This window comes from Podarcis vaucheri, assembly GCF_965113315.1.
Source record: "Podarcis vaucheri genome assembly, chromosome: 2".
NCBI lineage: Eukaryota > Metazoa > Chordata > Lepidosauria > Squamata > Lacertidae > Podarcis > Podarcis vaucheri.
In genome coordinates this window covers 131,024,056-131,049,608 of record NC_138760.1, presented here as the reverse complement: position 1 = coordinate 131,049,608, position 25,553 = coordinate 131,024,056, and the positions used below count along the sequence as shown (strand labels likewise).

At 43.8% G+C, this 25,553-nt stretch overlaps 2 protein-coding genes and 1 long non-coding RNA gene across 3 annotated transcripts in view; 2 read left to right on the top strand and 1 right to left on the bottom strand.

Annotated features, from left to right (window-relative positions):
• The window catches only part of LOC309527278 (uncharacterized protein), a 58,641-nt gene extending 55,533 nt beyond the window's left edge, over positions 1-3,108 (top strand). The window contains exon 4 of the mRNA XM_082213975.1: positions 16-3,108. Coding sequence (XP_082070101.1) covers positions 16-1,592 — 1,577 coding nt within the window. The 3' untranslated portion in view covers positions 1,593-3,108. The remainder of the gene's footprint in view (positions 1-15) is intronic.
• Positions 1-24,497, bottom strand: part of LOC309527467 — a 175,147-nt gene extending 150,650 nt beyond the window's left edge. Inside the window, exon 1 of the long non-coding RNA XR_014217247.1 lies at positions 23,531-24,497. This is a non-coding gene — a long non-coding RNA (uncharacterized lncRNA). The remainder of the gene's footprint in view (positions 1-23,530) is intronic.
• On the top strand, positions 12,693-19,572 carry LOC309527393 (uncharacterized protein). Its single transcript, XM_082214232.1, has 3 exons — positions 12,693-12,778; positions 15,629-15,801; positions 17,823-19,572. The coding sequence occupies exons 2-3, from the start codon at positions 15,669-15,671 to the stop codon at positions 19,109-19,111; spliced, it is 1,422 nt and encodes a 473-aa protein (XP_082070358.1). The 5' UTR covers positions 12,693-12,778; positions 15,629-15,668; the 3' UTR covers positions 19,112-19,572.
• Positions 24,498-25,553: the final 1,056 nt, after the last annotated feature.

Genomic DNA, 25,553 nt, shown 5'->3' with positions numbered 1-25,553 from the left:
TAGACTGTGGAAAAGGCTTCCGTCTGAAGAAAAGTCTCACTTCCCATCAAATAATTCATACAGGGGAGAAACCCTATCAGTGCTTGGATTGTGGAAAAAGCTTCTTTCACAGACAACATCTCACTTCCCATCAAAGAATCCATACAGGGGAGAAACCCTATCAGTGCTTGGAATGTGGGAAGAGCTTCAGTCAAAAGGCCCATCTCACTTCCCATCAAACAATTCATACCGGGGAGAAGCCCTATCACTGCTTAGACTGTGGAAAAGGCTTCCGTCTGAAGAAAAGTCTCACTTCCCATCAAAGAATTCATACAGGGGAGAAACCCTATCAGTGCTTGGATTGTGGAAAAAGCTTCTTTCACAGACAACATCTCACTTCCCATCAAAGAATCCATACAGGGGAGAAACCCTATCAGTGCTTGGAATGTGGGAAGAGCTTCAGTCGAAAGGACAAGCTCACTTACCATCAAACTATTCATACAGGGGAAAAGGCCTATCACTGCCTAGACTGTGGAAAAAGCTTCTGTCTGAAGGAAAGTCTCACTTCCCATCAAAGAATTCATACAGGTGAGAAACCATATCAGTGCTTGGAATGTGGGAAGAGCTTCAGTCAGAGGCAGGGTCTCACTTCCCATCATAAAATTCATACAGGGGAGAAACCCTATCAGTGCTTGGAATGTGGAAAGAGCTTCCGGGATGGGACCTATCTCACTTCCCATCAAACAATTCATACAGGGGAGAAACCATATCAGTGCTTGGAATGTGGGAAGAGCTTCAGTCAGAGGCAGGGTCTCACTTCCCATCATAAAATTCATACAGGGGAGAAACCCTATCAGTGCTTGGAATGTGGAAAGAGCTTCCGGGATGGGACCTATCTCACTTCCCATCAAACAATTCATACAGGGGAGAAATCCTATCAGTGCTTAGACTGTGGAAAATGCTTCCGTCAGAAGGAAACTCTCACTTGCCATCAAAGAATTCATACAGGGAAGAAACCATATCAGTGCTTGGAATGTGGAAAGCGCTTCAGTCACAGCAGCAGTCTCACTTACCATCAAAGAATCCATACAGAGGAGAAACCCTTTCAGTGCTTGGAATGTGGGAAGAGCTTTAGTCAAAGCCACAATCTCATAACCCATAAAAGAATTCATACAGGAGAGAAACCACATACGTGCTTGGATTGTGGAAAAAGCTTCAGGCACAGCCACGGTCTCACTTCCCATCAAAGAATTCATACAGGGGAGAAACCCTATCAGTGCTTGGAATGTGGAAAGAGCTTCAGTCAGAGGCAGAGTCTTACTTCCCATCATAAAATTCATACAGGGGAGAAACCATATCAGTGCTTGGAATGTGGAAAGAGCTTCAGGCACAGCCACAGTCTCACTTCCCATCATAAAATTCATACAGGGGAGAAATCCTATCAGTGCTTCGAATGTGGGAAGAGCTTCTGTCACAGATCACATCTCGCTTCCCATCACAGAATCCATACAGGGGAGAAACCCTATCAGTGCTTGGAATGTGGAAAGAGCTTCAGTCAGAGCCAGAATCTCGCTTCCCATCAAATAATTCATACAAGAGAGAAAACCTCTTAGTGTTTGGAATGAGGGAAGAGCTTCAGTCAGAATGCCACTCTCATGGCCCACCAAATAGTTCATTCAGGGTTTAAAGCATATCAGCGCATGGAATGTGGATAAAATTTCAGTCGTGAAAAAAATTCAATTAAAAACTCACAGCAGGGTGGATAATAGAATGGTAGATTAGGAATCTAGTCCAACCCCTGCTAATGCTGAAAAAAACTCATTTCAAGCATCCATGACAGATGGCCATCCAACTTCTTCTTAAATACCTCCAATGAAGGAGAGTCCACCCCCTTCTGAGGGAGTTCCTTTTCACTGCTGGCTCTTACTATCAGAAAGTTCTCCCTGATCTTTAGGAGGAATCTCTTTTTCTGTTGCTTGAATCACCTCTTCAGATTCATTCATGACCTTGAGAAGGACTTCTGTATGAGAATGTCCAGGGGATTGGACCATGCTCTATATTTGGGGGGAAACCCATGGAGGGGAGTCTGATATAGGGCTTAAGTCGTCTAGGCATTGGTCAGATTGTCATAATTACAGACATATTTACTGGTTTGGACGGAAGTGATTCTTATTCCAGGGGAAGTGGTGACTGTGAGATTACAGGCGCTCTCGCCAATATTATCCAACCACCCAGTAAAACTTTGACACAGCAGACCAATAGTTTACCCGCTGAGGTTGATGTATTGGGAGGTTAGGTTTAGGGCCGTGTGCTATTGCTTAATTGTATGTGGTATCCCTATAAAGGGAACTTCTTCCTCTAGGTGGGAGGGAGACTGGTTAAGTTACCATCAGTTGAATGCAACATTTAAGTTAGATTTTTTTAAAAAAGTGGATTTGCAGAACAAAACTCACAGTTTGAAAGGGAGTTATTAGGCTCCAGGGTTAAAATAGCATCCAAAATGTATAACATATTATTTGAGTGGGACACAAAGAATGCAATGATGAAATCAGCAGTGACAAGCTGGGCCAGAGATGTAGGACACAACATTGACTTTGCTTTATGGGAACAACTGTGGAAAGTAAATTCAAGGTTTACAGCTTGCTACATGCTAAGGGAAAACTTCATGAAGATGATGCAGAGGAGTCAATCAAGATGATCCAGGGTCTGAAACCAAGCCTTATGAGGAGGGCTTGAAGGAACTGGGAATCTATTTCAAGTGAAGTTTGCCGAAATCTACACTTGCGACATGGGCTGCCATAGGTCCAGATTTTCCCGGACATTTCAGCAATTTCCTCCCAGACGCTACTTGCAGTTCTGTACATATGGCAACCATATCTACATACAGTGGTTTTCAAACAGCTTAGTTCCTGAACAACTTTGAACTCGAATGCTGCAAACCTGGAAGTCAGTGTTTCAGTTTGCGAACTTTACTTCGGAAGCCGAACGTGCTCCTGAGCTTCTGTTTTCACTGTTGCACTGCTAATTTGTGTCCCCCTGCATTGGAATCAAAGCCTTCTTCCTTCTGTTTTCACTGTTCTGCTGCTAATTTGCATCCCCCCATTGTAATCAAAGCCTTCCATTTCCAATTGTAGTGTTCTGAGGTGATCTTTGGAGCTTATATTTGGTGCTTTTATTTTTGCCACAAAAAAATTGCGTTTTTATTTGCCTTTTTGTGATTGTGACTTGTTCTTTGTTTTTGATTGATTGTGTGACTGTGGCAATGTATAAAAAGACCCCCATCCAAACAATGTCTATCATCAGTGCTGGTAAGGACAAAAATTAATTTTACTTTTAATGTACAGTACTGTTTTCTTTATTTTTCTAGTACAGTACATTGATTATTGCTTTCATTTTATGGATCAATGGTCTCGTTAGATAGTAAAATTCATACTAAATTGCTGTTTTAGGAGTTGTTTTTAAAAGTCTGAAACTGATTAATCTCTTTCGCATTACTTTCTTTTTTAAATTTTTATTTTATTTTACTCGAGTTCAGGATTTTTTACATACATATATTATCTCCTTCCAAATTTTACATTTCCCGTACAATTTTTTTTCTTTTCCTCCCACCCCCCATACCCATTGGAAGGGTTCAAACAATTATCCTCAGCCACGGGCATAGCGTCTTTAGTTTCCACCAAATTTCTTTTGTTCCAGTAGTTGTTTCCTGTGACATGACTGCAACAATGTCTGACTGAATTGTTGTTTAAACAACATTTAGTTGTGTCCGACTCTTCGTGACCCCATGAACCAGAGCATGCCAGGCACTCCTGTCTTCCACTGCCTCCCACAGTTTGGACAAACTCGTGCTGGTAGCTTCGAGAACACCATCCAACCATCTCGTCCTCTGCCGTCCCCTTCTCCTTGTGCCCTCCATCTTTCCCAACATCAGGGTCTTTTCCAGGGTGTCTTCTCTTCTCATGAGGTGGCCAAAGTATTGGAGCTGCAGCTTCACAATCTGTCCTTCCAGTTGAGCACTCACGGCTGGTTTTCTTAAGAATGGATAGGTTTGATCTTCTTGCAGCAGCATAATTCAAAAGCATCAATTCTTCAGCGACCAGCCTTCTTGATGGCCCACCTCTCACTTCTATACATCACTACTGGGAAAACCATAGCTTTAACTATAGGAGGTGCAGTGGTACCTCGGGTTAAAAACTTAATTCATTCTGGAGGTCCGTTCTTAACCTGAAACAGTTCTTAACCCGAGGCACCACTTTAGCTAATGGGGCCACCTGTTGTCACTGCCACACAATTTCTGTTCTCATCCTGAAGTAAAGTTCTTACCCCAAGGTACTATTTCTCGGTTAGTGGAGTCTGTGACCTGAAGTGTCTGTAATCCGAGATACCACTCTACTAGGATGTTTTTGAACTGCTAGGTTGGCAGAAGCTCGGACAGAGCAACAGGAGCTCACCCCGTCACAGGGATTCGAACCCCGACCTCCCTTGTCCTTCAGATGAGGGTCCCCACCGCCAAAGAGGGTAGCTTCGAGAACACTATCCAACCATCTCGTCATCTTTCTCCCCTTCTCTTTGTGCCCTCCATCTTTCCCAACATCAGGGTCTTTTCCAGGGAGTCTTTTCTTCTCATGAGGTGGCCAAAGTCTTGGAACCTCAGCTTCAGGATCTGTCCTTCCAGTGAGCACTCAGGGCTGATTTCCTTCAGAATGGATATGCTGGATCTTCTTGCAGTCCATGGTACTCTCAAGAGTCTCCTCCAGCACCATAATTTAAAAGGATCAATTATTCGGCGATCAGCCTTCTTTATGGAAGCTCTCACTTCCATACATCACTACTGGGAAAACCATAGCTTTAACTATATGAACCTTTGTTGGCAAGGTGATGTCTCGGCTTTTTAAGATGCTGTCTACGTTTGTCATTGCTTTCCTCCCAAGAAGCAGGCGTCTTTTAATTTCATGGCTGCTGTCACCATCTGCAGTGATCATGGAGCCCAAGAAAGTAAAATCTCTCACTGCCTCCATTTCTTCCCCTTCTATTTGCCAGGAGGTGATGGGCCCAGTGGCCATGATCTTCGTTTTTTTGATGTTGAGCTTCACACCATATTTTGCGCTCTCCTCTTTCACCCTCATTAAAAGGTTCTTTAATTCCTCCTCACTTTTTGCCATCAAGGTTGTGTTCATACAGTGGTGCCTCGCAAGACGAAATTAATTCGTTCAGCGAGTCTCTTTGTCTTGTGGTTTTTTCGTCTTGCGAAGCACGGCTATTAGCGGATTAGCGCTATTAGCGGCGCTTAGCGGCTTAGAAAAAGGGGAAAAAAGGAAAAGAACTCGCAAGACATTTTCGTCTTGCGAAGCAAGCCCATAGGGAAATTTGTCTTGTGGAGCACCTCAAAAATGGAAAACTCTTTCGTCTAGCGAGTTTTTCGTCTTGCAAGGCATTCATCTTGCGGGGCACCACTGTACTCATATCTGAGGTTGTTGATATTTCTTCCGGCAATCTTAATTCCGGCTTGGGATTCATCCAGCCCAGCCTTTCGTATGATGAATTCTGCATAAATCAAATAAGTAGGGAGACAATATAAAGCCTTGTCGTACTCCTTTCCCAATTTTGAACCAATCAGTTGTCCTATATCCAGTTCTAACTGTAGCTTTTTGTCCCACATAGAGACTCTGACTGAATAAGTTCAAACAAATAACTATTCCATGCCTCTACTGTCCATTTTCCTCTCTCTCTCCAACCTAAAGCTATCGTTGCCTTTCCCGCTAATATCATAGCTTTGAAGGTAAACTGGTCACCTTTCTCTATAGCCATGTTTCCAAGTATACCCATTGTCATGAAATCAAAATCTATTAAAAGCTTCATTTTAAAAATTTCATTAATAACCTTTAGGATTTCCCCCCAGAATTCCTTTACCTCTGGGAATTCCCAGTACATATGGGAAAACCATCCCTTGGCTTGTTTACAGTGCCAACAGCTAGAATTCAATCCTGCTACCATATTAGCAAGCTGGGCTGGAGTTCTGTACCATTTTAGAAATAATTTTAATTTCAGCTCTCTAAATTTGCTTACTTTAATCTCACCTATTCCTTTCATTAGCCTTTCAACCGTTGCTTCGCTAACTTGTTCTTCCTTACTTATCTTTTGAATAAGTTGGGTTGTCTGTTTCTTATTTGTAATCATTCTCTTATAGATTTTACCTGTCATTCCTTGGTTGTTGTTTTTTTCATTCGTTTGTATAGTTCCTCTATTGGCTCTTCTAAACTCCCATTTCCTGTCTCTTGGACTTTGGAAATTTTGTTGTAAAGTCCTCCAATTTTTAACCAATATTGGTTACCTATATTTTGTATTACCGTATTTTTTGCACCATAACACTCACTTTTTTCCTCCTAGAAAGTAAGGGGAAATGTCTGTGCGTGTTATGGAGCGAATGCCTGCGGGTGGCGGGGGGGGGGGATCTGCTGCAGTCGTGAGCAGAGGATCCATGGTTCCCCTTCCTTCCCTCCTCCATGGTTACAAAGCATGGATCCACATGGATCCTCAGGATTTTTGCATTGGGCTACTCCAAACTCACTGTCAGATCACATGTCTGTGGCCACAGCATGAACCACAAAAATCATATATCCACTATTTCGTTTAGAATATTTTTTTTCTTGTTTTCCTCCTCTAAAAACTATGTGCGTGTTATGGTCTGGTGCGTGTTATAGAGCGAAAAATACGGTACTTCCTGCAATGACTTTAAGGATTCTCCTCTATACATACCTTTGACTATATGATATCCGTTAGCGTTTAGAATTTCCCACCATTTGGGATCATCTGTTACCTCATAAATACTTTCTAAGGGTGCACTTAGAGAAATCCCTTTTAACCATAAAGGTTGCCATTTCCTCCATAAACCTAATGCCAATTTCCTGGGGCCTATTGCAGATTTCAAATCTTTGATTACATTATTTGTTAAAATTCCAAATCTTACTGTGCCATTGTTTGCCTCATCCTCAAATTTGATCCACTTTTGTTTGTTTTCAACTGCAATTTCTATTAATTTTTTTAACTGAACAGCTTTGTAATAATTGTAAATGTTTGGGAGGCCCAATGCTTAGCGTTTTGTTTCTCCATCTTTTCATATCCTTTAGTATTTTATTCCATACCTTCTTATAGTTGAATTCTGCAGTCTTGTTAATATTTCTGCAGAGTTCGATGCCTAGGTATTTTGTTCTTTTAGACCCCAGGCCTATTCCATTTATTAGGTTTTTCCCAGCTACATTTACATTAAAATACATTATTTCTGATTTTGTTATATTTACCCCTAATCCAGAATATTCCTCAAAATCTTCTAATATTATCTTTATTTCTTTTATCCCTTCCTTAGGATTTGTTATGATTCCAATAATATCATCTGCAAACAAATTGATTTCCATCTTCTCTTTCCCAAGCTTATAGCCCTCTATCCTTCCACAGTTCCTTATCCTTTCCGCTAGTTGTTCTATAGCCGTTATAAATAGGAACGGTGAAAGAGGACACCCCTGCCGAACGCCTCTGCCTATTGCGAAAGGTTGGGAGTATTCCCCATTAACTCTCCCCACTGTTGTTCTTTCCTTATATAGTTCTTGTATCGCGAACCAAAAAACCTCTCCTATTCCATATTTTATACACTCTGAGAGTGTATCAAATGCTTTAAAGACGTCTAATTTCAGTAGCCCGAACTTTTTTACTTGTCCGTGATATTGGTCTTCTTTTATTATTTGGGGGATGCCATAATTTTGGCGAAGATTTTATAATCTTGGTTTAATAGACTTATAGGTCTATATGAACCAACTTCTTTAGGGTCTTTGTTTGGTTTTAAGATTACCATTATTTCTGCCTTTCTCCATGTTTCTTTGGCCTTTCCCCCTTCTAGTATACTGTTAAAAAGTTGTTGTAGTTCCGGGGCCAAATTTTCTACCTTATAAAATTCGGCTGTAAAATCTTATGTCGTTATTATGCAGTTTTTGTGCACTGTTGTACTGTTTTATTGTTGTTAGCCGCCCTGAGCCCGGCTTATTATTATTATTATTATTATTATTATTAGGTTTCATTGGGCTTTCTTGCCTTAAAGTAGCCAGGCATACATCTCGACTCACCCACACTCTTTTCCCTTGGAAACTCAACTCTTTAATTTCCTTCAAAGTCTGGTATACCTGCTGTTGCAGCTTCTCTCTAGAAAATTTAATTATTACATTCCTGGGGGATTTTCTCCCCTTGGGCCCTCGGCAGCGATGGGCTTGTTCCACATCTTCTGCCTTCAGACTAACTCCTTGAGTACATAGCCAGGTTCTCAAAGTTTCTTCCAACTCTTTAGCCTGTATTTCTTCCAGAATTCCTCCCAAAATCATATTAGCTCTTCTCTGGGGGGTCCGGCAATTCTGCCCCCTGTTTAGATAGTTACCTTTTTTCATTTTCCTGGGCTAGCTCTTTAGCTTGAATTGCTAATTGCTTCACCCCCTTACTTTTGACTCCTTCAAGCATTACAATTTATAAATAGTAGTTAAAATATTTTTAAAGAGTTCCACCGCATTCACGGCACGTCTCTTCGTTATCTTGCTCGCCTTCAATCATTTCTCTTCCTTAGGTTTTTTCATAATCCGTCAAATCTTTATGTTCTCTATATTCTTAACAAGGTTAGTCTAAGCACAACCAAACTTTCGTATTTGAGCCCTGCTTGTATAAATATTCATTTCAGCATTCCCATTGTTTCTGTATTATAGTTTTGGATTTATGCCTTATTAAATCTGTCAATTTTTCTAACTCCAGGTACTCACATAGTTTACTTAATCAGTCCCCTTTTGTTGGGATATAATTTCCTTTCCAATGACTGGCTACCAACATTTTCGCTGTTGTTCTTGCATACAAAAAGGTGTTAATTTTGTCTTTGGGGATATGCTTACTCAAGATTCCTAGTAAATATGCTTCTGCCCATCTGATATATGATACTTTTATCGATTTTTTAATCTCTTCAGGGACCACCTCCCAAAAAATTTTGACCTCTGGACATGTCCACCACATATGGTATAGAGTGCCTTTCATTCTATTACATCTCCAGCATTTATTACTATTTGATCTATTCATTTTTGCCAGTCTGTCTGGTGCCATATACCATCTGTGGTGCATCTTCATATAATTCTCTCTTAATGAATAGCAAGCTGTAAAATTTATATTTTCCCCCCAAAACTTTTTCCAATCTCCAGAATCAATTGTATATCTTAAATCCAGTTCCCACTTTAGCATATTCTCTCCTTTGACGTCTTGATCTGGGAGGACTTTATCTAATAATCTATATATTTTACAGAGTGTTTTTTGATTATTTTGTAAAACCTCTCTTTCCAATTTTGATATTTTATTCCCAAATCCCCTAGTTTTTATATCTTTCTCATATGTAGCCTTAAGTTGGAAATATTCTAACCAATTTATTCCCAGTATTTTGAGTTCTTTGTATTCTTTCAATTTGATATTTTCATTCATTCCTTCTGCTAAATCTCTATAAATTGGCCAGGCAATTTTTTTTTTTAATGTCAAGGTTCCCTCTATTGGAGAGGTCCACCATGGGGTTCTTTCTATAATTCTCTCTTTCGTTCTCTCCCATACCTCAAATAGGGCCTTTCTCACTAGGTGGTTCATAAATCCTTTATGCAATTGTATTTTCCCATAGAATAAATATCCATGCCAACCGTATATTTTGTCCCAGCCTTCTAGTTCCAAAACTTCAGTATCTTTTAGTAACATCCACTCTTTCATCCAACTCCAGCACACTGCTTCAGAATATCTTCTTAAATCTGGGACTGCAAATCCCCCCGTTTCTTTTGGCCCCATCATTATTTCTGATTTTATTCTGGCTTTCTTCCCTTGCCATATAAAATTGGCAAGGCCTCTTTGCCAGCTTTTAAAATATTTTGTCTCAATCATCATTGGGATAGTTTGAAATAAAAGTAGGATTTTTGGTAATATCACCATTTTAATCACCGAAGCTGATGGCAGGCACTCCGGGCCACCAAGGCCACCTGAGCCTCGAGTGACAGCAAAGGCTCCAGGAGTACCCCCAAGCTGTGAACCTGCTCCTTTGGAGGAAACGTGACCCCGTGAAGAGCAGGTGGCCTAGGGAACCACCCACTATCAGTGCCTCGGTCTTATCTGGATTGAGCTTAAGTTTGTTGGCTCTCTCCAGTCCATTACCGAGGCAAGACACTGGTCCAGCACTTCCACTGCCTCACCTGCAGATGTAAAGGAGAAACAGAGCTGAGTGTCATCAGCGTACTGCTGACAACGTACTCCAAACCTCCAGATAAGCCCACCCAGCAGTTTCATGTAGATGTTTAACAACCTGGGGGATAAGCTTGAGCCCTGAGGAACCCTACATTGAAGGTTGCAGGGGGCTGAAAATCACTCTCCATGTACCACCCTCTGGGAACGACCATCCAACTAGGACTGGAACCATCAAAAAGTCATGCCAAACTCTCCTAGTTCAGAGTGTCGCTCCAGAAGGATACCATGGTCGATGGTATCAAAAGCCACTGACAGGTCGAGAAGAATGAACAGGGTCATGTTTCCCTTAACTCTCGACAGAGGTCATCATCATACAGGGCGACCAAAGCAGTTTCTGAACCCAAACTGGGCCTAAAACCCAATTGAAATGGATCCAGAAAACTAGTTTTTTCCAAAAGCACCTTGATCTGACCTGGCTTACTTCTCAGCAGATGTGCCGACTTGAATAAAATAATAGGAGGGCCCAGGCAATCACTGTCCAGCAGAATTGATCACATGATGCCATGCACACACACTATTTGAATGGCAGTGCCGGTTTGGGGGTGCCAGGACCCCACAAATATTTTATTGGCAAAGCCGATCAGCCCCTAGGAGTTGGCTCTTGTGCGTCAGAACCGCAAAGGGCTGGGCTGCAGATTCTTCCACCTGGATCTCTGCAACTGCTGAGAAGAGTTGAGTGTTGACCATTCCTGGCTTCCTGGAGCAGTCCTTGTTTCTGCTAATAAAGAGTTAGCTTCACATGCTCTCTGTGATTTTTGCTGGCTGGCTCTAGGATTCCATGAATCCAACCCCCCTGGAGGAAGGGGGTGCGGTGGGAATAGGACACCCCCCCCCCGCTTTACTTCAATCAGATTCCTGAGCAGGAGGAAGACGCCAAGGCAGCTCTGGAGCCCCTCCAGGAAATTTTCTGCCAGCGTCCCCAACCGTCCCCTGGCAATGCTTGGCTGTGCTTCCCTCCCCCACCCTCTTCCTCCCAGGCTAATGGATGAGATGATGCCACACACCCCTCACCATTTTAATGTTGTAGCAGGAAACCCCCCCCATCATTCAGTTTGTACAAACTTCACACACACTCACACACTACATACGCTACGCTTCTATTATAAATTCATAGAAAATCAACCATACATCAGATTTGCACTGTTCCACTTTTATTTTACTCCATGAAGGAAGGACTACAAAATGGGGAAGGTTTGATACAGGCCAGCCATAATCCCTTCACCATCCCAGCACATCCACAGGAGCCCTGCCCAGTTGCTATGCCAACCCTGATGGTCCTAGACAGAAGACAACCAAGATCACAAAGAACTTCCATATGGGAGTGGATTCAGCATGGACTGGAACAAAGGACAATGATCAGATCTTCCCTCAGGGGGCAGGAAACTGTGACTACCTTTTGTCTTCAGAAAATGATTCATGGGGAGGGGTAGAAGGGAACCAGCCAGGTGACAGGACACTCAGGTTACCACCACAACTCCTCCCTCAACCCCTCCTTTCTGTAATGTATGCATGATGTTTCTGGGGGTGGGCTTGACCTAGAGGATGGGAATTTCAAAAGTTTTTATAAGGTCTTGCAGCCCATTGTTCTGGGTCTTTCCTCTCTCTTGCAAGTGAGAGGAGCACCCTGTCGCGACAGTCTTTCTTCAATAAAGACCAAACCTACAGGCTGCTGATTTGCTTCAGTTTACTCTGGTAGGTGTCTTTACTTTTTGCCCTCGGATTTTTCCGGTAACAATGTCAATCAACTTTTTGGGAGGTGGGGGACAACGGGACCACTTCTTCCCTGCCTCGGGTTTACAGAAAGCTTCGAAATCTGCACATGCCCAGAATATGAAGGATTTTCAAAACTGTGGTTATGTTTGGTGTGGGGAAGAAAGGGGGGGGGAGCTCTCTGCGGACAAAGGTCCAGGAGTCCTTCACCTTCCCTTTGATGGGCATCACACTTCAGTTTCCGCAAAGGGGCCCCTGGGGGTGCAGGGCAGGGGAGCATCTCTTGGCCCCCCAGGAAAAAAGAAACGCGTGTGGGGGGGGGGAGACTTCCAAGGAGCCCCTGCAGGTCCCCAACTTTGCAGCCGGACCCCTCGTACCCTGCCTGTGGGTCCCAGGGAAGGCGCTTTAACATTAACTTATTGAGTCATTTCAAAGTAGGGGTCCAGATGCACAATGCATAATGCAGAAACCCCCACCTCCCTTGTCGTCAGTCTGCATAAGATGGGGGGGGGGGGCCTTGATGCAGAGTCCTTGGCCCAGATGGCGAAGGGAGGGCAGCCCTAGAGCGCAGAAGCAGGCAGGGAGAGGGAGGGAGGGGCGGTCTGGGCGCCCTCGGCTTGCCAAGGGTTAAAAGGAGCAGAGCGGGATTCCTAGAGAGGAGAGGAAGGGGAGGGCGGGGGGGGCAAGGTCCTCCCCAGCAGAAGCCCCTCCCTGCCCAGTCCCTCCCTGCGAGCAAAGAGGAGGCTGCTTTGTTCTCTCTGCTTTGCAAGAACTTCCTCGGTGCCCCTCCTGGAATCCGGTGAGTCTCTTCTCTCTTCCCCCTTGGGGTGCAGCGGGGAGAAGGGGGTCCCAGGGCTGCAAGGGAGGAGGCAAGGGGCCCCCCGTTCAGCTCATGCATGGGGGGGGGGAGACCCCCAAGTCAGGGGCTGAGTGTCTGCAACTCTCTTCTTCCTTTGGATCAAGATGCTGCCTTCCTTGTTGGGGAGGGGTCCTTTTGGGGGCAACAAAAGGGGGGCATGCAAAGAAGCCCCCTTCAGACTGAGGGGAAAGTCGCATTTCATAACACAGAGAAGCATCCAAGGACTCCGAGGAAGGAGACGCTCTGTGGAGTGGGGAGATACAGCCCCCCCCCCCAAGTGTGCAGACTGGAGGGGAGACCCTCTCCCACCCTCTACCCAACTACAATTCCCAGAGTTCCCTGGCAAGAAGGGGGGATTGGTGACCACTCTGGGAATTGCAGTCTTTGGGCAGCAGGGCTGAAGCTGTCTCCTTGCAACTCTCAGGGTCCTGAACCAATTCTGGCTCCCAGGATTCTTGGGAGGAGTCCCTAGGGCCGGGTGAGATCTGGTTTCCAACCTTGTAAAACATCTGCCCCCTCCCAGCTGAGGCAGTGCACAGACTGGCATGTGCCACTCTTGGGAGCAGGAGCTGCATCCAGCCTTGCTCAGCTCAACATTTTTAGGAAGACCAAGCCCCTCCTGCCCTGGCAAGGCACTGGGGTGAAGCTGCCACCGCCATCAACATCCTGTATGAATAATAATAATAACAATAGTATTTACCTCCTACCCAGTTGACTGGGTTTTTCCAGACACTCAGGGCAGCTTCCAGCACATATAATATACAGGGCTGCCTTCAGGTGTCTTCTAAAGGTTACATAGTTACTCATCTCCTTGACATCTGATGGGAGCGTGTTCCACGGGGAGGGGGCCACTACCAAGAAGGCCCTCAGCATGTAACTTCCTGTAACTTCTCTTCTTGCACTGAGGGAACCGCCAGAAGGCCCTTGGTGCTGGACATAAGTATCCAGGATGAAGGATGGGGGTGGAGACGCTCCTTCAGGTATCCTGGGCCGAGGCCATTTAGGGCTTTAAAGGTCAGCACCAACACTTTAAATTCTGCTTGGAAACATACTGGGAACCAATGTAGTTCCTTTAGGAGCGGTCTTACATTGTTCCAGCAGCCACTCCCAGTCACCAGTCTAGCCTCTGCATTCTGCAGAACACTAAGTGAATGACACAGAAGTTGCTGCAGACTAAAGTTAGAAAAGCTTTAATTGCTACAAATGGTATAAGGAAACATGATATGGAATTAAGGGAAAAGATGGTGTTGACCTGGAGTGGTTACAGAATTTCTGGTCTCTCCCCGAGTGCCACGGGCCCTGCTCCAAAGAGAGCTTCTCTAAAGAAAGCACAACCAAAAAGCACTCCATTTTGCGTGAATAAAGAAAATGAGGAGGTGGCTATGTAGCAGGAAACCCCACCCCAATCATTCAGTTAGTACAAACTTCACTCACACTCACACACTACATACACCACGATTCTGTTATAAATTCATAGAAAAACCAACCATACATCGGATTTGCACTGTTCCACATTTATTTGACTCCATGAAGGAAGGACTACAAAATGGGGAAGGTTTGATACAGGCCAGCCATAATCCCTTCACCATCCCAGCACATCCACAGGAGCCCTGCCCAGTTGCTATGCCAACCCTGATGGTCCTAGACAGAAGACCATCAAGATCACAAAGAACTTGCATATGGGAGTGGATTCAGCATGGACTTAAACAAAGAACAATGATCAGATCTTCCCTCTGGGGGCAGGAAGTGTCTCCTGGAAGTGACTCATGGGGAGGGGGAAAGGAGGAACCAGCCAGGTGACAGGACACTCAGGTTACCAGCACAACTCCTCCCTCAACCCCTCCTTTCTGTAATGTATGCATGATGTTTCTGGGGGTGGGCTTGACCTAGAGGATGGGAATTTCAAAAGTTTTTATAAGGTCTTGCACACCATCTTTCTGGGTCTTTCCTCTCTCCTGCAAGTGAGGGGAACACCCTGTTGCAACAGTTCAATAAAGGCCAAGCCTACAGGCTGCTGTTTTGCTCCAAGTTATCCTGGTTGGTGTCTTTGTTTTGTCCAAGAGAGCCCTCGGATTTTTCCAGTAACAGCTAAGAAACAGCAGGAGCCAGATCCTATTACCAATCTTCTAGGGTCTCTCAGCAGGTCTAATGATGAGCAGAAAGAAGTTTGGGGCCCAGCCAGCTCAACTGCTAAGTCATCTCTTGCAAAATAAAAAAAAAATTCCTTACAGTAGCACCTTAAAGACCAACTAAGTTACTTCTTGGTATGAGCTTTCGTGTGCATGCACACTTCTTCAGATATCGGAAAAAGTGTGCATGCACACGAAAGCTCATACCAAGAACTAACTTAGTTGATCTTTAAGGTGCTACTGGAAGGAATTTTTTTTATTTTGACTATGGCAGACCAACACGGCTACTCATCTCTTGCATAGAGAAGTGGGGGCACCCACATGTAATAGCTACTTGGTTATTTTCTGCCCATGCTCTGGGGCTGCAGTTTTCAGGCTTGGGGACAGGATGGTGCCTGATTTTTGCACCTAGTTCTATCCATAAGCCCCACTGAGTTCAATAGGGTCCACTTTCAGGTCACTAGTGTGCATACCATGCCAGCCTTATGAAGTTTGGTGAGGTGCCAACAGATTAAATGGGAATCACTGGAGATGTTTAAAATGGGGTTTCTGTCGGGAAGGGGCTGCCCCATTTGTGCTTCTCCAGGAGCAGGGGAATATCTAGGCCAGGAAAATCCCTGCAGGGCCTCTGAAGCTCCCTTTGTTTCTTCCTCTCTCCCAGGACCCTGCAGCTTGTGGTGGTTCTTGACTCCTCAGGAAGGATGAAAGAGTCTGAATCTGTAAACCTAGCGAGGATGGAAGGAGGAAGATGGACAGATGACCTGGTCAGGTTGTCTCCTGCATCCCTCCTCACAGCCTCTGAGCGTTCCCTCCCAGGGACCTCCAAGAGATCTGGTGAGTCCCAGGGGAGGGGAGATGGGGACATGGATGGATGGGGCTGGAGAGGTACTGGGGCTTGCCCATTTTGGGGGTGGGATGAGGCAGGCAGGTGAATGGAGATTGAGAAGGTGAGCACCTTTTCGGGCTCCTCTACCTACCTGCCTTCCTGCCTGCGCCTTTGACATCTGCAGGCAATTTGAGCTAGGAATACATCACAGCTCCCCGGCCACTGCGATGTATTGGCAGCTCAAGATGTCTACAACCTGTACTGTGATTGAATGCCCTACCAGTGTCAGAGAACTGGAGTACTGTGTCCAGTTCTGGGCACCACAATTCAAGAAGGACACTGACAAACTGGAACATGTCCAGAGGAGGGCAACCAAAATGGTCAAAGGCCTGGAAACGATGCCTTATGAGGAACGGCTAAGGGAGCTGGGCATGTTTAGCCTGGAGAAGAGGAGGTTAAGGGGTGATATGATAGCCATGTTCAAATATATAAAAGGATGTCACATAGAGGAGGGAGAAAGGTTGTTTTCTGCTGCTCCAGAGAAGCGGCACGGAGCAATGGATCCAAACTACAAGGAAGAAGATTCCACCTAAACATTAGGAAGAACTTCCTGACAGTAAGAGCTGTTTGACAGTGGAATTTGCTGCCAAGGAGTGTGGTGGAGTCTCCTACTTTGGAGGTCTTTAAGCAGAGGCTTGACAACCATATGTCAGGAGTGCTCTGATGGTGTTTCCTGCTTGGCAGGGGGTTGGACTCGATGGCCCTTGTGGTCTCTTCCAACTCTATGATTCTATGAACTCACTGATCCATCAGGCAGCACTAGAAGCCATGATTCTTTAAAGTAACCTGCTTTATAGATTGATTACAGATGGGGCCTTTGTGCATTACCTTTTTCTTTTCTTTTAGGAATAACTTTTCTTTTAAAAACAAGGATCATATAGGACTCATAAATGATACAAATATGTAGATTTGATTATCAAATCAAATTCTCATATGATTTCTCAAATGAATTCTCATGTGATTCTCAAAAATAGAATAAATTTACAGGAATATCTATAACATATGGTTTATCATTAGTGGTCAGTGTATGAGTTCTGAGTTCATGAATTGGTTTAAATTGGGGGGGGGGGAGGAGAGATAGGAGAGAACAGAGTACATTTAACATCTTCTAGCCGAATGCCTACTCAGGAGCTCTTGTGACTGTTGTGCTTAGATTAAGTGTGAGTCATAGTCATTTTTCCTCTACTGTTACCAATGAAACAATACAGAATTGGTCTCCTCATGAACATGGGAGGGTGGTTCCAAGTGAAGAAAGTGATTTATAAATTTAAATTGAGACCAACCAAGTTGAGTTAGATGCTGATGGGGAGTGTGCAAATGGAGACATTGCTGTTTGTTGAGACATGGAAATTGCTGGCTCCTGACCAGAGAGCTCTGCATAAGGAAGTCAAGGAGGGGAATCGGGGAATCATGCACCCTTTCGGTAAAGCTCCCCGTTGGATCATAAGATGAGTTTTGACATTCCATACATACCTCTATTTGATGAACCTCCACTATTTGGATGGAGACCAACAGCATCTGGGATTCTAACATCCACACAGTGAGCCCTGAATGGAGGGATAGCAACTTGTTTCTCCATGAATATTCTTCGTCTAGTCATGCCTTTTTAAACAATGACCAGATTTCCCTGAACTGCCCAGCCCTTCTTAAATGTCGGCTTGAAACTTTTTAGGGAAGTTGAAGTAACTTCTGTCAGGTTTGGGGTTTTTGCTTTTGCTTCTGTCTGCATTTGATTGACCAGAGATGACTGACCTTGCATATGGGGTGGATTCCAGGATTGAGCCAAATAAAATCTATCTCGGATAAAAGCCAAACAATTCCAGCCAACAAAGGCAGTGAAAACTGTAGTAAGGCCTCACATCTAACTCTCTTCAGTTCTTCCTCTATCACAGGCATTCATTAACACTGTTCAATAATGTGGAGCTCCATTTCTTTCTGAGGCTCTAATTAGCTTCTCTCTTCATTGCAGATGGTGATGAATTGGAAGGGAAGAACAAGGGGAACCACAACAGAATCCACATAGTGGAGGAGTCTGATAAATATTCAAAGTGTGGAGAGAACATCCATCAGAGCTCCCAGTCCTCCTCCCATCAAACAAAGAGCTTAATTCAAAGGAATAGTCTCACTTCCCATCAAAGAATTCATACCGGGGAGAAACCATATCAGTGCTTGGAATGTGGGAAGAGCTTCAGTCATAGGCGGAGTCTCTCTTCCCATCAAAGAATTCATACCGGGGAGAAACCATATCAGTGCTTGGAATGTGGGAAGAGCTTCACTCACAGAAAACATCTCACTTGTCATCAAAGAATTCATACTGGGGAGAAACCCTATCAGTGCTTGGAATGTGGGAAGAGCTTCAGTCGAAAGGACATTCTCACTTCCCATCAAAGAATTCATACAGGGGGGAAACCCTATCAGTGCTTGGAATGTGGGAAGAGCTTCAGTCGAAAGGACATTCTCACTTCCCATCAAAGAATTCATACAGGGGAGAAACCCTTTCAGTGCATGGAATGTGGGAAGAGCTTCCGTCTGAAGGAAAGTCTCACTTCCCATCAAAGAAGTCATACCGGGGAAAAACCTTTTCAGTGCTTGGAATGTGGGAAGAGCTTCAGTCACAGACAACATCTCAGTTCCCATCACAGAATTCATACAGGGGAGAAGCCATATCATTGCTTGGAATGTGGGAAGAGCTTCAGTCAACGCCGCCATTTCAATTCCCATCAAAGAATTCATACAGGGGAGAAACCTTTTCAGTGCTTGGAATGTGGAAAGAGCTTCAGTCACAGCCACAGTCTCACTTCCCATAAAAGAATCCATACAGGGCAGAAACCCTATCGCTGCTTAGACTGTGGAAAATGCTTCTGTCTGAAGCAAAAACTCACTTCCCATCAAAGAATTCATACAGGGGAGAAACCCTATCAGTGCTTGGAATGTGGAAAGAGCTTCCGTTACAGGGAGAATCTCACTCACCATCAAAAACTTCATACAGGGGAGAAACCCTATCAGTGCTTGGACTGTGGAAAGAGCTTCAGTCACAGGAGGAGTCTCACTTCCCATCAAACAATTCATACAGGGGAGAAATCCTATCAGTGCTTAGACTGTGGAAAATGCTTCCGTCTGAAGGAAACTCTCACTTGCCATCATAAAATTCATACAGGGGAGAAACCATATCAGTGCTTTGAATGTGGAAAGAGCTTCATTTACAGCCACAGTCTCACTTCCCATCATGCAATTCACACAAGAGAGAAAACCTCTTAGTATTTGGAATGTGGGACGAGCTTCAGTCACAGTGGCACTCTCATGGCCCACCAAATAATGAAATGTGGATAAAATTTCACTCGTAAAAAAGTCAATTCAAGAACTCACCGCAGGGTGAATAATAGAATGGTAGATTAGGAATCTAGTCCAACCCCCGCCAATGCTGAAAAAAACTCATTTCAAGCATCCATGACAGATGGCCATCCAACTTCTTCTTAAATACCTCCAATGAAGGAGAGTCCACCCCCTTCTGAGGAAGTTCCTTTTCACTGTTGTCTCTTACTATCAGAAAGTTCTTCCTGATCTTTAGGAGGAATCTCCTTTTGTGTTGCTTGAATCACCTCTTCAGATTCATTCATGACCTTGAGAAGGACTTCTGTATGAGAATGTCCAGGGGATTGGACCATGTTCTATATTCGGGGGGAAACCCATGGAGAGGAGTCCGATATAGGGCTTAAGTCATCAGATTGTCATAATTACAGACATACTTACTGGTTTGGACGGAAGTGATTCTTATTCCGGGGAAGTGGTGACTGTGAGATTACAGGCGCTCTCGCCAATATTATTCAACCGTCCAGTAAAACTTTGACACAGCAGACCAATAGTTTACCCGCTGAGGTTGATGTATTGGGAGGTTAGGTTTAGGGCCGTGTGGTATTGCTTCATTGTATGTGGGGTCCCTATAAAGGGAACTTCTTCCTCTAGGTGGGAGGGAGACTGGTTAAGTTACCATCAGTTGAATGCAACATTTAAGTTAGATTTTTAAAAAAGTGGATTTGCAGAACAAAACTCACAGTTTGAAAGGGATTTATTAGGCTCCAGGGTTAAAATAGCATCTAAAATGTATAACATATTATTTGAGTGGGACACAAAGAATGCAATGATGAGATCATCAGTGACAATCTGTTTTTTTTAAAATAAATATTTTATTAAGTTTTCACAATAAAAGACAAAGAAAATACAAAATCACAAAAAACAATACAATACAAAAATACACATATAATAACAAAAAACAAAAATTCCCTCTTTCTTAGTTTTTCATCTTCAATTAACTTATTTTCCGGACTTCCTTGCGTCTCCCATTCTTGTATCCCTTTTTAAAAATTAATTCAGCAAATTCATATCCTATTAATTTATCTGTTGTTAATCCAATCTTACATTTTACTTTGTTGCTAAAACCCCTGCGATTCATTTCAATGTCCTTAACATTCATAAATTTTGCAATATTTCTGCAAATAAATTTTAAATTTCTTCCAATCTTCCTCCACCGTCTCCTCTCCCTGGTCTCGGATACTGCCAGTCATTTCCGCCATTTCCATGTAGTCCATTAGTTGCATCTCCCAATCTTCCAAGGTGGGTAGATCTTGTGTCTTCCAATGCTTTGTGATGAGAATTCTTGCTGCTGCTGTGGCATACATAAAAAAGTTCTATCCTTCTTTAACACCGATTGGTCCACTATGCCCAGGAGGAAGGCCTCTGGTTTCTTCGGGAAAGTATATTTAAATACCTTTTTCAGTTCATTATATATCATTTCCCAGAAGGCCTTGATCCTTGGGCACGTCCACCAAAGGTGAAAGAATGTACCTTCAATCTCTTTGCATTTCCAACATTTGTTATCGGGCAAATGATATATTTTTGCAAGCTTGACTGGGGTCATGTACCACCTATACATCATTTTCATTATATTCTCTCTTAAGGCATTACATGCCATAAATTTAATCCCGGTGGTCCACAACTTCTCCCAGTCAGCAAACATAATGTTATGACCTATGTCTTGTGCCCATTTTATCATTGCCGACTTTACTGTTTCTTCCTCAGTATTCCATTTCAACAGCAGATTATACATTCTCAAAAGTATCTTTACATTGGGTTCTAACAGTTCTGTTTCCAACTTTGATTTTTCCACCTGGAAACCAATTTTTTTATCCAAGTTATAGACCTCTCTTATTTGAAAATAATGTAGCCAGTCCCGCACCTTCTCCTTAAGCTTGTCATAACTCTGCAATTTCAGTTTGTCACCCTCCTGTTCTAGAATTGCCCAATATTTTGGCCATTTGTCTTCCATGTTAAGTTTTTTTCAAGGCTTTCGCCTCCATAGGTGATAGCCACCTTGGAGTTTTATTCTCCAAAAAGTCTTTATACCTTATCAAGACATTAAACAGTGCTTTTCTGACAATATGGTTTTTAAATGCCTTATGCGCTTTTACCTTGCCGTATCAAAGATATGCATGCCACCATCAGTGACAATCTGGGCCAGAGATGTAGGGCACAACATTGACTTTGCTTTATGGGAACAACTGTGGAAAGTAAATTTAAGGTTTACAGCTTGCTACATGCTAAGGGAAAACTTCATGAAGATGATGCACAGGAGTCAATCAAGATCATCAAGGGTCTGAAACCAAGCCTTATGAGGAGGGCTTGAAGGAAGTGGGAATCTATTTTAAGTGAAGTTTGCCGAAATCTACACTTGCGACATGGGCTGCCATACGTCCAGATTTTCCCGGATATTTCAGCAATTTCCTCCCAGACGCTACTTGCAATTCTGTACATATGGCAACCATATCTATATACAGTGGTTTTCAAACAGCTTAGTTCCTGAACAACTTTGAACTCGAATGCTGCAAACCTGGAAGTCAGTGTTTCAGTTTGCGAACTTTGCTTCGGAAGCCGAACATGCTCCTAAGCTTCTGTTTCCACTGTTACACTGCTAATTTGTGTCCCCCTGCATTGTAATCAAACCCTTCTTTCTTCTATTTTCACTGTTCTGCTGCTAATTTGTGTCCCCCCCATTGTAATAAAAGCCTTCCATTTCCAATTGCAGTGTTCTGAGGTGATACTTGGAGCTTATATTTGGTGCTTTTAGTTTTGCCACAAAAAGTTGCGTTTTTATTTGGCTTTTTGTGACTGTGACTTGTTCTTTGTTTTTGATTGATTATGTGATTGTGGCAATGTATAAAAAGCCCCCCATCCAAACAATGTCTATCATCAGTACAGGTAAGGACAAAAATTAATTTTACTTTTAATGTACAGTACTGTTTTCTTTATTTTATAGTACAGTACATTGATTATTGCTTTCATTTTATGGATCAATGGTCTCGTTAGATAGCCAAATTCATGTTAATTCCTGTTTTAGGAGTTGTTTTTAAAAGTCTGGAACGGTTTAATCTGTTTTGCATTACTTTCTTTTTTAATTTTTTGTTTTATTTTATTCGAGTTCAGGATTTTTTACATACATATATTATCTCCTTCCAAATGTTACATATCCCGTACCATTTTTTCCCTTTCCCTCCCACCCCCATACCCATTGGAAGGGTTCAAACAATTATCCTCAGCCACAGGCATAGCGTCTTTAGTTTCCACCAAATGTCTTTTGTTCCAGTAGTTGTTTCCTGTGACATGACTGCAACAATGTCCGACTGAATTGTTGTTGTTTAAACAACATTTAGTTGTGTCCGACTCTTCGTGACCCCATGGACCAGAGCACACCAGGCACTCCTGTCTTCCACTGCCTCCCACAGTTTGGACAAACTCATGCTGGTAGCTTCGAGAACACTGTCCAACCATCTCGTCCTCTGCCGTCCCCTTCTCCTTGTGCCCTCCATCTTTCCCAACACCAGGGTCTTTTCCAGGGAGTCTTCTGTTCTCATGAGGTGGCCAGAGTATTCGAGCCTCAGCTTCAGGCTCTGTCCTTCCAGTTGAGCACTCAGGGCTGATTTCCTTAAGAATGGATAGGTTTGATCTTCTTGCAGTCCACGGGACTCTCAAGAGTCTCCTCCAGCACCATAATTCAAAAGCATCAATTCTTCAGCTCTCAGCCTTCTTGATGGTCCAGCTCTCACTTCCATACATCACTACTGGGAAAACCATAGCTTTAACTATAGGAGGTGCAGTGGTACCACGGGTTAAAAACTTAATTCATTCTGGAAGTCCGTTCTTAACCTGAAACTGTTCTTAACCTGAGGCACCACTTTAGCTAATGGGGCCACCTGCTGTCACCGCCACACAATTTCTGTTCTCATCCTGAAGTAAAGTTCTTAACCCAAGGTACTATTTCTCGGTTAGTGGAGTCTGTAACCTGAAGTGTCTGTAATCCGAGGTACCACTCTACTAGTATGTTTTTGAACTGCTAGGTTGGCAGAAGCTCGGACAGAGCAACAGGAGCTCATCCCGTCACAGGGATTCGAACCCCGACCTCCCTTGTCCTTCAGATGAGGGTCCCTATCACCAAAGAGGGTAGCTTCGAGAACACTGTCCAACCATCTTGTCCTCTTTCTCCCCTTCTCTTTGTGACCTCCATCTTTCCCAACATCAGGGTCTCTTCCAGGGAGTTTTCTCTTCTCATGAGATAGCCAAAGTATTTCAAACTCACAGTTTGAAAGGGAGTTATTAGGCTCCAGGGTTACAATAGTGCAGTGGTACCTCTGGTTACGTACTTAATTCATTCTGGAGGTCCGTTCTTAACCTGAAACTGTTCTTAACTTGAAGCACCACTTTAGCTAATGGGACCTCCCGCTGCTGCTGCTGCACAATTTCTGTTCTCATCCTGAAGCAAAGTTCTTAACCCGAGGTACTATTTCTGGGTTAGCGGAGTCTGTAACCTGAGGTGTATGTAACCTAAAGCGTATGTAACCCGAGGTACCACTGTATTTAAATTGTATAACATTACTTGAGTGGGATACAAAGAATGGAATGATGAAATCATCAATGAGAAGCTGAGCCAGAGACACAATATAGGACACAATATTGACTTTGCTTTATGGGAACAACTGTGGAAAGTAAATTTAAGGTTTACAGCTTGCTACACACTAAGGGAAAACTTCATGAAGATGATGCAGAGGAGTCAAGATCATCAAGGGTCTGAAACCAAGCCTTATGAGGAGGCCTTGAAGGAATGGGGGGCGGGCAGGGGGGGCGTATCTATTTTAAGTGAAGTTTGCCGAAATCTACACTTGCGACATGGGCTGCCATAAATCCAGATTTTCCCGGACATTTCAGCAATTTCCGCCCATACGCTGCTTACAGTTCTGGATGTATGGCAACCATGTCTATATACAGTGGTACCTCGGTTTTCAAACAGCTTAGTTCCTGAACAACTTTGAACTCAAATGCTGCAAACCTGGAAGTCAGTGTTCCAGTTTGTGAACTTCGCTTTGGAAGCTGAACATGCTCCTGAGCTTCTGTTTTCACTGTTGCGCTGCTAATTTGCATCCCCCTGCATTGTAATCAAAGCCTTCCATTTCCAATTGCAGTGTTCTGAGGTGATACTTGGTGCTTTTGTTTTTGCTAAAAGAAATTGGCTTTTTTATTTGGCTTTTTCGTATTTGTTACTGTGGCTTGTTCTTTTTTTTATTGATTGTGTGACTGCGGCAATGTAATAATAATAATAATAATAATAATAATAATAATAATAATAATTTATTTATACCCCGCCCATCTGGCTGGGCCTCCCCAGCCACTCTGGGCGGCTTCCAACAAAGATGAAAGATACACTAAAATGTCACATATTAAAAACTTCCCTGAGCAGGGCTGCCTTCAGATGTCTTCTGAATGTCAGGTAGATGTTTATCGCTTTGACATCTGATGGGAGGGCGTTCCACAGGGCGGGCGCCACTACCGAGAAGGCCCTCTGCCTGGTTCCTTGTAACTTGGCCTCTCGCAGTGAGGGAACCGCCAGAAGGCCCTCGGTGCTGGACCTCAGCGTCTGGGCAGAACGATGGGGGAGGAGACGCTCCTTCAGATATACTGGACCGAGGCCGTTTAGGGCTTTAAAGGTCAGCGCCAACACTTTGAATTGTGCTCGGAAATGTACTGGGAGCCAATGTAGGTCTTTCAAGACCGGTGTTATATGGTCTCGGCGGCCGCTCCCAGTCACCAGTCTAGTTGCTGCATTCTGGATTAGTTGTAGTTTCCGGGTCACCTTCAAAGGTAGCCCCACGTAGAGTGCATTGTAGTAGTCCAAGCGGGAGATAACCAGAGCATGCACCACTCTGGCGAGACAGTCTGCAGGCAGATAGGGTCTCAGCCTACGTACCAGATGGAGCTGGTAAACAGCTGCCCTGGATACAGGTGTGACCTGTGCCTCCATGGACAGCTGTGAGTCCAAAATGACTCCCAGGCTGCGCACCTGGTCCTTCAGGGGCACAGTTACCCCATTCAGGACCAGGGAATCCTCCACACCTGCCCGCCTCCTGTCCCCCAAAAACAGTACTTCTGTCTTGTCAGGATTCAACCTCAATCTGTTAGCCGCCATCCATCCTCCAACCGCCTCCAGACACTCACACAGGACCTTCACCGCCTTCACTGGTTCTGATTTAAAAGAGAGGTAGAGCTGGGTATCAATACAGGCAGCAAAGAAAGTCTTCACCATCGCTATCGCCATTTGGTAGGCTCGATGTTGAGCTCTAACCTGTGTCCGGTCAGATTTGGAATGAGTTATCCGCCA

Excerpts from the sequence above, each read along its gene's own strand:
- LOC309527393 (XM_082214232.1), top strand. The coding sequence starts at position 15,669 with ATGAAAGAGTCTGAATCTGTAAACCTAGCGAGGATGGAAGGAGGAAGA. Across the intron at positions 15,802-17,822 it reads AGGGACCTCCAAGAGATCTG|ATGGTGATGAATTGGAAGGG; the intron begins GTGAGTCCCAGG and ends TCTTCATTGCAG.